Source organism: Triticum urartu, chromosome 3 (genome assembly GCF_003073215.2).
Source record: "Triticum urartu cultivar G1812 chromosome 3, Tu2.1, whole genome shotgun sequence".
NCBI lineage: Eukaryota > Viridiplantae > Streptophyta > Magnoliopsida > Poales > Poaceae > Triticum > Triticum urartu.
In genome coordinates this window covers 555,839,256-555,853,999 of record NC_053024.1, presented here as the reverse complement: position 1 = coordinate 555,853,999, position 14,744 = coordinate 555,839,256, and the positions used below count along the sequence as shown (strand labels likewise).

Below are 14,744 nucleotides of genomic sequence, written 5' to 3'. Positions count from 1 at the left end.
GCAAAATTACCATGTAAGCAGGCTATAAGCGGAGGTGGATTAGGAACACTCGGCGACTCCCCCATCCGAAATCGCCGCCGCCCGCATGCAGGCTTGGGATCCGTGCCACTTTGCTGAAAATCATTACATGCGGCGAATACGGCAACCACGTCGTAAGATGTAACACTACATACATGTTCGTGGTCATTTATTGTACGCAAAAGCTAAATACCTGCCGACTGGTCGTTTGCAACAGGCGCGTACGACTCGGTGGCCGCTCGATCCAGATCGTGCACACGCCCCGCCGCCTAATATTTTTCTCCTTATCTGTTTCTCCCACACCGATCCTCCATCCATGTCCATCCATTTCCCACAGCAGCCGCCGCCCCGTGTTACTCGCTCCCGAGCGCCTCCGCGTCGCTCCTACCATCCAGCGCCCGCGTCGCCAGGTGAAGCTCGATCCCGAGCTGCGCGTCCCCCTCTGAACCGCTCGTTGGTCACCGGAGCCCACCGGTGAGTAGCTCCTCCTCCGCCAGTCCCTCTACTTCCTCCTCCCATATCCTCCATCTCTCATCTTTCGTATTCTTTCTCGTAGCCATGGCAGCCTAGGAAGCTCCAGTTCAGCCGCCATCTACGATGGAGCCAAGCTCGACCCAGAACGCCGCCACCCTGCCGGAGCTCCCCGCCACCGGATCTGCGCCGCCCCTCCTCGGATCTGTCCATCCACGCTGCTACGAGCCCCGTCTGCCATCGCGTCCTTCACATGCCTCCTGCACCGCCGCGGAGGAGCAGCGCCTCGTCCAGTTCGTCTGTTATCAAGACTTTGGAGTGATGTATGCATCAGGTGCGATTTGTTTTTTGTACTGCTAGAATAGTATGGGTGGTAGTTGTTCCCAGAACCCACTAACATACCGGGCACTATGCATCTACTCTACCATGTAGATTGATTCACTGTAAGTGTGGGATTTACAACCTTCACTGATTATAATTAACAAGGACAAACACCAATTATAGTTCTATTCCCTGATGTAGTACTATAGTTTGTTTTGCGTTATTGGAAATTTGTGGTACGAATGTGAGGTTGGGGAAAATGAGTGGCAATAATATCAGGTTTCTTTTTCTGGACCAGGTGTTTTGTTCCTTGCTTCCTTATTTTGTGGCAATGTTTAGCCTGGTAACTTATACGATGTTTAGCCTTGCAGATTCTAGTGTGTCAGCATGATATGTGTTCAACTTCGCATCACTTTTTGCTTAGCAAAATCTGTATGATTTTGTTTGTAATGTGTTAGCCTGTTTGGCTCTTTTTTCAGCATGGTATCTAAACTGTTTATCTTGACAATTCATATTTTTTAACTCGAATTTGTTTCCACTCAGCTTGAGCCCGATAACTTATACGATGTTAGTCTGGTAGCTTTCTACTGTATCAGCATAATAACACTCACTTTGATAGCATGTTTTAACTCATTTTATTTTTCAGCATGGTAATTCAATTGTTTTTACCTGATAATTCATATGTTATTTGGCCTGATGATTATACCATGTGTGGTAGTTTAACTTGATCTGCTTCGAACACTTTAACTTTACGTTCAACCTGATAACTTATGCAACTTGATGCTGATAAATTATAATATGTCAGCACGATAGGTCGTGATGTGTCAGAATGGTTAACTCGGACTGCTTTTTTCAGCAATCATATTTTTACTTCATCTTGATGACTTATGCAGCTTGAGCCTGATAACTTATAATATACTATGTATCCCCCTGATAAGTTCAAGTATGTGGGCATGATAACAACCAATTTTGTTAGCTTGGTTAATTCTTTTTTTTTCAGAATGGTACCCTAAACAATTTCTACATGATAATTCATACTTTTTAGCCTGATAATTCATACCTTTTTGTCCTGATAATTATACTGTGTGTAGCAATTTAACTTGTTCCGCTTTCACACTTAATTTTTTTACTTTCAACATGATAACTTATGTAACTTGAGACTGATAAGTTATAATATGTCAGCCTGATAAGTTGTGATGTGTCCGAATGATTAACTTGAACTACTTTTCAACACTCATGTCTTTACTTCCACTTTCACTTTTATTTCCCTATTTAACTCATTTTGTTTTTTAGTGTGGCAACTCCAATTTTGTTTCCACCTGATAATTCATATTGATTTAGCTTGATAAATTACATTATGTCAGCATGTATAACTCTAACCGCTTTCAACACTTATAATTTTACCTCAACCAAATAACTTATGTGACTTGAGCCTGATAAATACAAAATGTCGGCGTGATAACTTGTGATGTGTTACAGTGTTTAACTCGGACTGCTTTCAACACTCATGTTTTACTTCATCTTGATGACATAGGCAGCTAGAGCCTGATAACTTCAAGTATTTCAGCATGATAACAACCATTTTTTGTTAGCTTGGTTAATTGAATCTATTTTTTCGGCATGGTATACTACCTAATAATTCATATTGCTTTAGCCTGATAAATTATACTGTGTGTATTGTTTAATTTGATTTTGCTTTCAACACTTTATTTTTACATTCAACATGAGAGCTTTATGCAACTTGATAACTTATATAGTGCCAGAATGTTTAACTCACACTCTTTTAGCTTGTTCAACTCATTCTTTTTTTCCAGCATGGTAACCTAAATTGGTTCTAACTGATAATTCATACTGCTTTGGCCTCATAACTCACACTGCTTCGGCTTGATAACTTATAGTATGTCAGCATGCTTAACTCTACCCTTGTGATTTTGTGGTGACATGCATCTGTGATCATATCTCTAGGTTTAGGAAGAATTTTACATAGTTAGCAGATTGATTATGCTAAATTCTCACCATGGCATGATGCAGGTTACCCAGCTTGCTAGGTAGTAGCAAAAACACTACAGTAGTGATGTAGTTACGTGGGTGGTTGCGGTAATATCTAGTATTCGAATTGATAATTGTCCATGAGTAGTTCAAACAACCGATGTAATGTTGCCAGTAAAAAAACATATGAACAATATGGGTAACTCGGGTAACTCTTTACAGAATCAAGTGATAACATTCGACCTATAAAAGTTATTGAAACGTTGCCAAAAACTTCCTGTTTAATTTGATGCCTGATAAGTCTGGTGTAAATAGATTGATAGCTTATGCATATGCATGGTAACTTTTGACCCCAAAAAAAATCATTGGAACATACCAATATGGGATCTAGTTTCGAAGATCTCGTCGTGACAAAAATTTTATATGAAAACAATTTTTCAATTGGATCAACGGTTTGAACTACAAAACATTTTCAAATTTGAATTTCAGAAGAATCTTGGTTGACGTCAGCAATTTTTGTCTTGTTTAGAACTAGTACTGGTGAGCCACCGTATGCATGCAAACTTGCATTGGAAATGGCATCGCATGCATGCATGGTGGGGGCAATCGTTCGGTACAGTCAGACGTTAGTTGTGCGGATCTGTTGCTAACGACCAGTCGACTGGTCGTTAGCACAGTCCTTTATTGTATGCAGTTGTGAGGTACAGGTACAGGAAACCAGCCCGATGTAATTAATTCACTCCACCGTCACCTACCTGTGCAGTCCCCTACTTGCACGCAAGCACTCCATATCCAGATCTGAAAAACTATTCTCCTCTCGCCGGCTGCTAGTGATTGACGCACAAACAAATTCCTCACAGTAGAAGTGGATTTCAGATTTGATAGTAGTCCTTTGAGGCCGCTGATTATCAATAATCTTGAACTGCTGTCCTTCTTCGGCGGAAGGAGATGAGCAGTTCAGTAGATCGGCTGGTGCAGCAACCACCCTGCGTCGAATCCGTATAAGTTCATTTGGTTTTGAAATGATTGATAAAACAGACCGCTTTACTAGTTGCAGATCTGTTTATCTTGATTTTTCTTTTGTCCCTTTGTAGATCGAATCAAGATATAAGAGCCGATGAGTGCGCTGTCGGGATAGCTCAGATGACCGTCAAAGAGGGGCGCCAGCTTTCGATAGTTGCTGAAGCGGACGAGCTCGATTCTTCTAATGGAAGCACTGAGCAGCACGTCTCGACAGTTCTAGATGCAGAGCATGGGTCGAAATCATGGACTCCAAATCTTATTGACGTGGAAAGGGAAAACCGCGGCTGGGTTCGACGGTAAGTTTCTTCAGTACACGTCCGATTATTAGATGCACAAGTATAAATGCTTACGTATGCTTTGAATAGTGAAATAGAAAAATATAGTTCGGACACAGATACAACACTGAGAAACGCGGAAAAATCAACTGTAATATGATTATATACGTTCATCTTATTTTTCTGTAGTAAACCTAAAATTCCTAGGTTGTTGACACTGGTCATTAGTTTACCTCCTATGCAGACATAGGCACGGTTGGGGAGGGCGTGTTGGGGGCTCGGCTGGAGATGCTCTTAGCCAGTTGGCTTGTGTTTGGGGATCAGTGCAAGTTTAACCAGAATGATTTTCAATGTCTCAATATAGCAGCTGTGAGTATATGTACAGTTTCAGAGGGTGTTTGGTTCCAGAGACTTTTTTGTGTTGGGACTAAAAAAAGTTTCTAAAAGTTCCTAGCAAACCAAACATGGGGGGTTTTTTTTGGGACTTTTTGCTAAAAGTCCTTACAAGCACCTCCTTGAGAGTCTTTTTGATTAGAGAACCAAACACCATCTCAATCTGTCCAAGTGTCCATACGCATTTAATTCCAGGCAGGGTGCACATGTCCGTGCATAATCGAGCGCCTGATTCATTTATGAATTTTCTGAAAGTCATTTTTTATTATTAGCAAGACTCTCATAACGCATCTACAGGAAGTCTCCCATACAGTAATAATTTTATTATGTGCATGGTCGTCGCATACCTTAATCACAAACCAAGCATATATCTTTTCAAGTCACCTGTTGATTCATCTCTCTACTGTCAGTTATTTTAAGTTTGATTCGGCAACAATGACGAGAAGTTGTAATTCCCTTTCAGGCACCAGTTCAGTACACGTTGGAAGAAGGATTTGGAAAGACCGACCCCATGTGTCAACTATGTTCAACGAAATGTGGAGCGTGGTTTTAAATGGAGATTCTTGATATGGCGTGTGCAGACGTAAGTCGGTAGGAGAGAAAGAAGGTGACGAGGTTAACAACTTCCCATGCAACGGAAGCGTGAAATGATGTCATGGAATCTCACAATTAGCCTGTTGCAATTCAAGATCAGAGAAGTGATAGTATGTATCTTTGTAATGAATGAATAAAAAGAATTCTGCTCAGCGTATTATTGTGTTTTTTTGTCACTCGTAGTAGTTAATCAAATGGTATGGTAATTTGACAAATGCTTTGCCTGGACAACTAAGCTTTCTTCAACGAATCGACGTAGGTCGATGAAAAATCATGGAGTACACAGCTTTTTTTCTAAAAGGAGTACACAGCTGTTTCTCCAAAATGGGACATGGAGTTGAGTTGCATGTCAGACTACGGTACATGCATGGTAAAGTTCTGCGTTAAGGGTCCCACATGCATGCATGCAATTTCTAAACACAAGTTACTCCTAGTTCATTAATGCTTTGCGTGTCACTCCGGTGCCACGAAGGGTGCGCCCGAGTTACTACACACTTTTAAACGCACCATCTCCCCATCGGATGATTGATGGAATCAGCGGTGAAAATGTTTGGAACAAAGTGTGCATCCGTTTTTTACTAACTTTATGCACCATGTGTCACACAAGGAAAATGAAGAAGCTTTTTCCACTATAAATCAAGAGTTCAGTTCACCGCAGGGAGCTTTGAACTCTTGATTTATTGTACTACTAGAAAAAAAGAGTGTACATTAAGCAACCATTATCCATGGAGAAAAAAAGGTGGGAGATTGAGGAGCGTGGTGCATTGAATTGAAGCTCTGGTTGTTGGGCGTTAGCAGTTGAGTAGGATGCATGCACACCATGTCAGAAGTCAGAACATGAATGACACTTGCATCATTTAATACGAAAACCGCTGGAGAGCTATACACGGCAAAAATCATCCAATACGCACAAAGCTAATATAGCGGATGGAATCCCGAGGCAATTGAATGAGCGAGATTATAGTGAGCGTAGTCGCCAGGTGCTCCAACGCATTTTCGGGCTATAAGCTTGCTATTGTACTAGCTCTAAAAATACAACCATATTAACTTATAAACGAATTGTGTATGGTGCCCTACGCACTACCTACTTTCAAGAACCAGATACAATCCCCTGCAATTCCTCACACCCCCCACCTCTGGTATTACATTATGGGACAACAGAAATATTAACACAAAATGAATGAAAATACACTTTGATTATCTGGTATATGCCGCCTATATACAACAGTCTCTTTGTCGGGATGCAAGTCCAACATTTTTGTGTGTTGTCAGAACCCAAAGGCTCCAGATCATCCCTAAACCTTTTGTTCGCTGGATGGTGAATCCTGGAGTGATCCATTTTGGCAGACAGAAAAAATGTTATTACAAAAACACTAAACAAAGTAGTACTACTAGAACTGAAGCAGTGGCTGTATTGAGAATTCCCAAGGATAAATTCTTCGTGGGAGCATAAAAAAGGGATTTTCAACATCCTTGGGATCATGTAATTTCTAATATTTATTATTTTCATGTTCAGGGCACAGCTGAAATTGAAAACTTAACCCAAGCATAAACCTGATTGATTTTCAAGCAAAAGAGAGCAACTTACATCAACATGAATCTCCACTGGGAACAAATTTATGGCACCAGGATTGAAAGAGAATCTGGCAAATGCAGGACATAATAGCAAGTTATACAAAATTGTCTAGGTAAACATGACTGCCACATGGTATTAGAAAATGTCCCTAGTTGGCATCAGATATGTAGAAAATTCTAGTTTACTTCCGAGTCAATGTGGGCCAATTTCATTCCACTATCCTGATAAAATGTGCCATAAGCCTAATGTGCCATAAGTCAAAATAACAGTTTCAAGGCATTTATGTAGCATCAGTAACTGCATGCTTAGACATTATTATCACTTGCATATTCATAATAATTGCATATTATTTGTGAAAATCAGCATACACAAATAAAAAATATTTACCCTCGTGATAGTATAAGCCTCCATGCGTATGGAATGAAGAATTCCTCAGGATGACTTTCTTGCTCATATGTAAATCGTAACTGCGTAAACATCTGGAAAATACAGAATTGTATATTGTTATGCCACTCTAAATACCAGAATAACTTTTATATGGATGGGAAGAAATTTAACACCAAACAATAAGAAATATGAAATATGTCCACATGGCCCACATGAACCCCTACTCTATGATTAGAGTAAACTGCAGCAATGTCACAATACAAGTCTCACCTTCATTCCTTCCCCACGCCATGAACGGCAATTTTTATTAATGAGCTCAAGAACCTTGTCAACAGACCATTCCCCGTCTAACTGTTGCATGTCCATTCTACTGTTGAAGAAATCCAATACCTGCCAGACAAGTTTATAAGGTGGAATATGATCAGAATCAGAATCTGGAGGAAGAAGACGATGATGTGTTGTACTTTGTTGAGTTCACGAAAGACAAAAAGGTAACATACTGTGTATATATTCTCAAGCAATTCATTGAAACGAGGATGGTTCTTGAAGGGCTGAAAAACCTCTTGTCGATGCAATACAGCATACACAACCTGTTGATGAACATGTTAGAAGTAGTTTGGCTCTGCCTATCAGGTATACTGCTGTACTGGTAGCTAACATACCTCAGGATTTCTGGGTAATGCATATGTAAGGATTGCATTGATGATTTCCAGAACGATTCTTAAGAAGTCAGTGTATATGTGAAGCTCCGTTGACTGCAAAAGTACACCACTGTTTACAGATATGAAGGGAAGAAAAAAAAACAATGGTGCTGTTATGAAGCAAGATAACAGTAGAGTACCGTATCATCTGAAATGATGTCTGCTTCCATTTGATCAGACGTAACTTTGAGAGCCTTGTCATTTTTTAACTCGGCTAATTTGGCATACCTGAAGAATGGTAAATAAGCAAATGGACAGGTTAACTTGAATTAACTTTAATTAAGTGTAAAATGTGATAATGAAACAGGGAGAGATTGAGCTACCATACTTGCGAGAAAGCATGTCGAAGAGGCTAACCAGCCTTTGAGATGCATATGCACTCAGCCTATGCGCATGAGGACCCATGTTTGCTAGAATTGCAAGACAGTTCGTGTGAAGGTAGACATCCTGCAAGTATACATAAGCTTGTCATTAGACTTAACCAGAAGTAGTTTGACATGCAAAAGGAAGCTTCTACTAAGGTATGATCGGAAGTCTTCCTTGCAAAAGGGATACTTCTAGGCGAGTGTGACATGCATCAATTTCCCTGAACAACAAAAACAAAATTTTGTACATACTCGCAGCTTGGAGAGGTTGTACTTGATGGTTCGGATTAGTACTACGACCATCAACGATCCCAGAGAAGTTTGATGCATGAGGCGCTCCTGGTACCAAGGAACGCTAGGAAGCACCTAAAAAGTGAACACTAAATCATGAAAGAATTCATTAAATAAAATAAACCTAGTTAATTTTCTTACCAATTTGTGCACACTAGCATTGAAGGTTGAATCTTGACTAAGTATCAGGAGAATTATCAACAGCATGTAGATCTGATTGGAAGTCTTCCTTGATGCATTGTAGAGCATTTCCAAAATAGGCATAAGCTGTCGACAAAATCCAAGCTATAACTCAGGCAGTCGACAAATGATATTTGTCAATATATGTAATCAAAGGCTAACCTTACATGTAAAGTATGTGTTGGATTATTACTTTAGCTATTACTCCTTGGTTTTAATATGTATTTCCCTAGACTTTGCTTTCTAATGTTTCATGCTGACTGCCACGGAGTCACAGATTTACTATGCCAATGCATGGAAGGATGGGAATGAAAAGAAGTCATGGCGCAACTCTTACTAGTGAAAAACATATTAACCACTGATATATTCTCTCACTAAAAGGGAAAAATAGTTTAAATGCAACTGTTTTATTAATTCAAAGCATATTCCGTCCAACTATTAAATGCCCACATGCTCCAACAAGAAGGGTTACAAACATAATTGCAAGAAAACATACCAAAGTATCCAAGTCTGTTCGAACCAGAACATACTCCTGAAAATCGCAGTTCCCATGGACCAGAGAATAGAGCAACAGAACTGAGCTCTCATCTTTTAAGCATCTGTATGGATAGTGGAAACAAATGAATTACACACCACTAAGGTCTTTTGGTACATAATAATTTACATCCTGAAACAAGATGAACATACATGATCCTTGAATAAAAATAATGATAGGTCCTAGATAATGGGCCCACAGAAGATGTCAAGATATCTAATTTTAAAACATTAGTTTTGAAATTACTCACAGCAGTCTCATTACTACCATTAAACCCTGATACATGACTCCATTTTGGAATACGGCGTTAACTGTTCGGTGTTATTTATAATCTACACATGACCAAAATTATCGCTAAGTGCAGTGTTGTTTTTATCCATCAAATCTGATATTAGACCGGAATCATTGCTACATTTTCGTTTGTGAAGAAAAAGGAAATAATCTCACTGTTTTCTGCCCCAGAAATATTTGGTTAAATTCCACAAATCTAATAAATAAAGTACAAGCATATCACTGAACTAGCATGATGATGCATTACTTACGTGCCAAGAGCATCAAACAGCGATGCAAAAGACAGCCTGACAACGGGTCCATTTTGAGCATTTCCCTCAACATCGGCATGATCAACTGCAGCATAATTCATTTCTGCAACTGTTAGTGATACATATGACTATATGAGTGCCACAATTTCTCTATATTGCAGGTGCATCTTACATTGAATGTCTTTAGCATTGTTTAGTGCCTTGCAGTAAGGGTTCTCATGAAAAGCTGGTGCATCCTTGACATTGGTATTTGAATCACTCATGTAGACACCGTCGGTTGGAATGGACTCATTCATTGATATGCATTTTCGGTAGTGGATCAGAATAAGCAGAACAAGTAAGCTGTTATCTGCCAATTGACTTGTCGCACCTTCAGCGCTTGCACTTACAAAATAGTTGAAAGTATAATATGGCAGTAGTACAAAATTTGCTGCAAAACCAGATAGATGAGTAAATTCAAAGATGTTCCATAACTGAAACATTTTCGTAGTAGGGAATATAAGGATGATTGAAGTGTACATAATAACTTCCTGAGTAAGATAGTAGGGCCTGTTTGGTTAGTGTACTAAGGTTACCAGCATTTGCCAACATTTTTTATGCCAAACATGAGTAAGGTTATGCAATCAAGATGGGTGCCACTCTCTGCTAGACTTAGGACGATCAAAATTGGTGGCACACATTGCCAGGCTAAGGGAAACTTTCCAGACCCATGTTGCAGGAAAGGAATATTGTCGCTAGTGTGACTCTGAACCAAACATGTGATTAAGGGGCTGTTCTGTTCCCAGCATAAGCCTGCAACGCCTAATTGTAGGCATGCAACAATTGCTTATGTGGGTATTTTGATTGGTGACATAGTTGTGTCTTACTATCTCACGTTCGGTCAAAACTTAACAACTTGTGGTGTGGCAAAGTGTGGCATGGTTAGTAAATCAAAGTTCAAACAGCCAGGCACTGAATTTTGGCAAATAATACAGTAGTCACAATAAAGGTTTAAAATGGCATCGCATCATCTATTATAACATAAAAGATATGAGAACTACAAAAAACACATTCTAAACAAAAAAATAGCCATAAAATGAAAATGTTCAGAGTATTGGCATCATGTGAAGGAGTTGCATTAAAATGCCGTCAATCGTGATGATACAAAAACTATAAGCAATTTCTGTGGAGAAGATAACCCGCATTACCAGCTGCTGAGCCAACTCGTTGCAGAACACCAGGCCCACCATCATCAGAGAAAACAGGGTGTGAACCATTTGAAGGAATTTGTGGTCGCCTTACAAAATTAAGTAGTAACTTTTGAACAACCGAAGCTACTATGGGACTGTCCTGCAGAAGACAGATGTGGCAAAGGAACGCATCCCAAATTTAGCTCAATAATATCTATAAATAAATCATCATATGCAGATTCCATTTTTACCTGAAGCATAGCCGCATCAATGAATGGATGCACATCTTTTGGTTCTGGAGATGGTCCAGAACATAATTGAGTCGACATAAGGACTAGCATCAAGTTCAGAAGCTCGTGATGTAGGTAGCATGACTCTGGACTGCATATAGAGATATTAAAACAGTGAAGTTCAAATGGCAAACAAGCATTTTAAAAGGAAAAACCAGATAGGCATACACCATCCATCAAGATACCTTACATCTACACTACCAATGTAGTTCAGCACCCCCTTCATCAGAAAATACTCCACACTTTGGTCTAGAGGAGCAGGGAAATATAAAATGTCGTTAGAGTTTACTATATCGGCCATACAAAAAACATTCATAGTGCATTTGAAATTTTAATGATCATTACCAGAAGGAAAATTTTCCAGCCCCTTTTCATCCTTGTCGATGTCAAGGCATAGCTCTTGCCAATTATCTGCCTTGGCATTCTCAATAATGAACTTGAGAAATATGGATGATATATAGGCAGCATTGATAGCCTTTCTATAGACGCTAGAAGATACAGAAGAAGCAGATGTGCACTCTTGCAAACACCAAACCAAATGGATCAAGATCTTTGCAAGATGCTTTGTATGATAGTTGTTCTGCGCTGCACATACACATAACCCAGATTGTGAGACCAATGAGCCAAAGATAATTATGATTTAATTACAGGAACTAATCATACAAGTTCTGTCGAAGCATTGGAACCATAAGGTTAACACTTAACAACTGGTATAATCAAGTAAAATATTTAGGGATGAACTACAGCACGATGGCACTTGGCGCGATGCGAGCGATACCACGTGATATGCCCACATCACTTTGTGTCATTCACATCACAGCAGCACACTCAGCCGTGTGGGGCCTGATCGCACGTGCCCAGCACGCCACACTGTGCTACGGGGGCAGCGAACTTTCACGCCCTAAAAATCTCAGAATACTTATATCATGCAAGTGGCTCCAGTAACATGAAACCTTATTTGCAGGAATGTAAACTGCACTGAAAAGATGATTCACAGTAAGTATTTACTACTTAAAAAGATTGGGTTGGTGATCGTGGTATGACACGCCTTCCCCTTTCACCTCCCTAGAAAATATCTAACATGTTGCACTTCTATCCATATCAATGTACATAAAGGTGTTAAAGTGGAAGGTAGGCATACCATACTAACAGGTACTTAAACATACAACTCTCAAGCATCCATAGGATATGCCTACCTTCCATTGTAACACTCTGAACACAACAATCAGCAATGGGCCAAAAAATGTACACACCTATGGGCAGGTGTTTATGAAAGCCCACCTACGTACGTGATTCCTTCATAATCTCATACTAAGCCCCCCCCCCCCCTCCCCCCTGAATTCCAGCTGTGGGACCCGTGACATCCAATAAAACCGCACCACGTCGCCTTTTTCTTAGAAGTCCTGTAGGCTCTTCATAGGTGTTGTATTGCTCTTTAACTACCTATTAATATTCTATCTTGTTTACTACAAATCGGACTAAGTTCGAAAAAAACATCGATCCCACCACACAGACCAATCCACCAATGAGGTCCCTCACTGGTGGCAACATAAAGCGTAAATGCAGGTCTCACGCCCCTAATTTGCACATTGATGCTTCACCTGGGAGTTAAACTCCGGAACCAAAAAATCATTGCAATGTTCAATACACTATAACAAGCACTTAAATCCTTCACCCTAACTACAATTAGTTAAATCATCCATTTGCATTGTCACCCATCACGAAGAAATTCAGGACAAGAATCCATAATTCGCCTTTCTTACTGAAAAGATAAATGTGGTTTTTTTTTCTCTTGTTCAACACAGTAGTCAAGCCCTCAATTAAGGCAGACCCAGGCGCACAGGAACTCTCATGATAAATTAAATTACAAAAGTTCCGTATATTGCAACGCACTAGGCTCAGTCAACCTTGATCACACAGTAAACTCAGTCAGTATTGATCGGACAAATACATGGCATGTTTCCTACCATTTCTATGAAGCTCCCCGCCTAAATTCCCATTCCAAGCACCAATGCAGGTCGCAGTCGACAGAAATCAACGCCCCTAAAGACACAATAAACGCGGGAAAAAGCGCCGGAAATGCCACGCTAACCCCGCCATCTGACCTCGAAGCAGCACGTAAACTGTGCGACCCACGCATAAATCGCATGATCCGCATTGCCCCCGCGGATCAAACCCCGCAAAACAGAAAGTAATCGCCACCCGAAGCAACAGCGAGAGCGGGGGAAACGGAAGCGATCAGAGCGAGAGCGGGGGAAACGGAAGCGATCAGAGCGACAGCAGGGGGGAGGCGCGGCGTGGATCTCGAGCCGTCGGGTCCTTACCAAAGGCGTGGCAGGCCTGCAGCACGCGGTCCCGCGGCCACTGCTGGGTGAGGGGCAGCTCGAGCAGCTGCGTCCAGAACTCGGAGGAGACCGGGTAGGCCCTGTCGCCGACGAGCGCGGCGAACATCTGCTCCGCCGCCCCCGGCGACGCGGCGCCCGCCTCGCCCAGCCTCGGCGTCGACGGCGCCACCCCCATTGGATCTGAGAGGGCTCGGCGGGGCCCCTAGGGTTTGACGCGGGCGGGGATTGGGCGAGGGGGAAATGGCCAGGTGGAGTCGGGGCGAAGCGAAGGTTTTAAATGGACGGGAGCGTGGAGACTTCGGGCGGAAGGGAGGAGGGGGAGGAGGAAGAGGGGGGCGGGGCGGGTGCGACTAGCCGCGGGTTGGGTTTGGGAGGTTTTGATGGGATTAACGATGGACCGAACTGCCCATGGGTTCCGGTCAACAGTCAGTAGGCGCGTGGCTTGGCCTGGTCTGGAGCGGGAGGGGTAATACGGTCTTTTGCCGGGGCTCGTGGGGGTTGCCGTTGTTGCGGGGCTGCCTGCCGTCGGTGGAGGTGGTGGTTTGGTGGTGGAGCATTCCGGAGGGTGGAGGGAGGCTGGAGGGAAGGGGACGGGGGGGACGGGAAGGGGGCGTGCGTGTGCGTGTGCGACGCGCACCCCGACGGGGACGGCCGCTTCGGCCGTGTCGCACTTCGTCGCTTCGTTCCAAACCCACTCTTCCCAACTTCCAACGTGGTTTGGGCGCCTCTCCACCGGATTTCTGGCCGTGCGTCTCACCGTGCTTGACTTTTTCCGTTCGGTTAGGCTTGCTTTTTGTTTGCTAGCTCGAATTTTCGCTTTTGTAGAGGAAGAACAAGGAAACAAGCTGGGAAGCACTACGAAAAATATCTCCCGATTTGGGAGTAGAAGCTTATCTCATTTTTTTCCGCAAAAAAAATAGTATTCTTGTAAACTACTGCAGTTGCAATTCCATGTTCGCTTGTGGGTTAATTTGATCATGCTCCGGCTAAACCTCAATAATCATGATACGCCCGGCCTTGGACGATGTGTTACAAAGTCAAGTCTTCCTTCAAATTGCTATATGAATACCCGCAAAAAAAATTGCTATATGAATAGTCTTCCGCTTGAACGACTAACATTTTTTTGGGGCACAAAAATCTTTCTTTTATGTACATCAAGTGATGCTTATTGACATACCGTACGTGATCGGAGATATCTAGGGAGGCCAAAAAAAAAGGTTTCCTAAGGGGGAAAAGGCTCTAGTTTTGCTATTCTAAACTCTTCTAAAAAAACTCTCTA

At 41.8% G+C, this 14,744-nt stretch overlaps 2 protein-coding genes across 4 annotated transcripts; one reads left to right on the top strand and one right to left on the bottom strand.

Moving 5' to 3' along the window:
- The first annotated feature begins 238 nt into the window (after positions 1 to 238).
- LOC125544969 lies at positions 239 to 5,260 on the top strand. 3 transcript variants are annotated; one of them, XM_048708783.1, is made up of 5 exons: positions 239 to 492; positions 575 to 823; positions 3,894 to 4,118; positions 4,342 to 4,466; positions 4,954 to 5,260. In XM_048708783.1, exons 1-4 carry the CDS (start codon positions 335 to 337, stop codon positions 4,430 to 4,432), a joined length of 723 nt encoding a protein of 240 aa, XP_048564740.1. In that variant the 5' UTR covers positions 239 to 334; the 3' UTR covers positions 4,433 to 4,466; positions 4,954 to 5,260. The 3 variants fall into 3 exon arrangements, with proteins under 3 accessions (XP_048564740.1, XP_048564741.1, XP_048564739.1); XM_048708784.1 differs by lacking the exon at positions 4,342 to 4,466 and having other exon boundaries at positions 241 to 492; positions 575 to 812; XM_048708782.1 differs by lacking the exon at positions 4,342 to 4,466 and having other exon boundaries at positions 244 to 492.
- An 845-nt stretch (positions 5,261 to 6,105) lies between these two features.
- Positions 6,106 to 13,828, bottom strand: LOC125544968 (dymeclin). The gene is made up of 18 exons (XM_048708781.1): positions 13,445 to 13,828; positions 11,466 to 11,705; positions 11,306 to 11,369; positions 11,082 to 11,211; positions 10,849 to 10,990; positions 9,834 to 10,091; positions 9,662 to 9,746; positions 9,081 to 9,183; positions 8,546 to 8,671; positions 8,366 to 8,479; positions 8,077 to 8,195; positions 7,889 to 7,976; positions 7,710 to 7,802; positions 7,548 to 7,637; positions 7,318 to 7,437; positions 7,048 to 7,139; positions 6,673 to 6,727; positions 6,106 to 6,409 (listed from the first exon to the last, which is right to left on the bottom strand). Exons 1-18 carry the CDS (start codon positions 13,638 to 13,640, stop codon positions 6,380 to 6,382), a joined length of 2,145 nt encoding a protein of 714 aa, XP_048564738.1. The 5' UTR covers positions 13,641 to 13,828; the 3' UTR covers positions 6,106 to 6,379.
- Between the last annotated feature and the right edge of the window lie 916 nt (positions 13,829 to 14,744).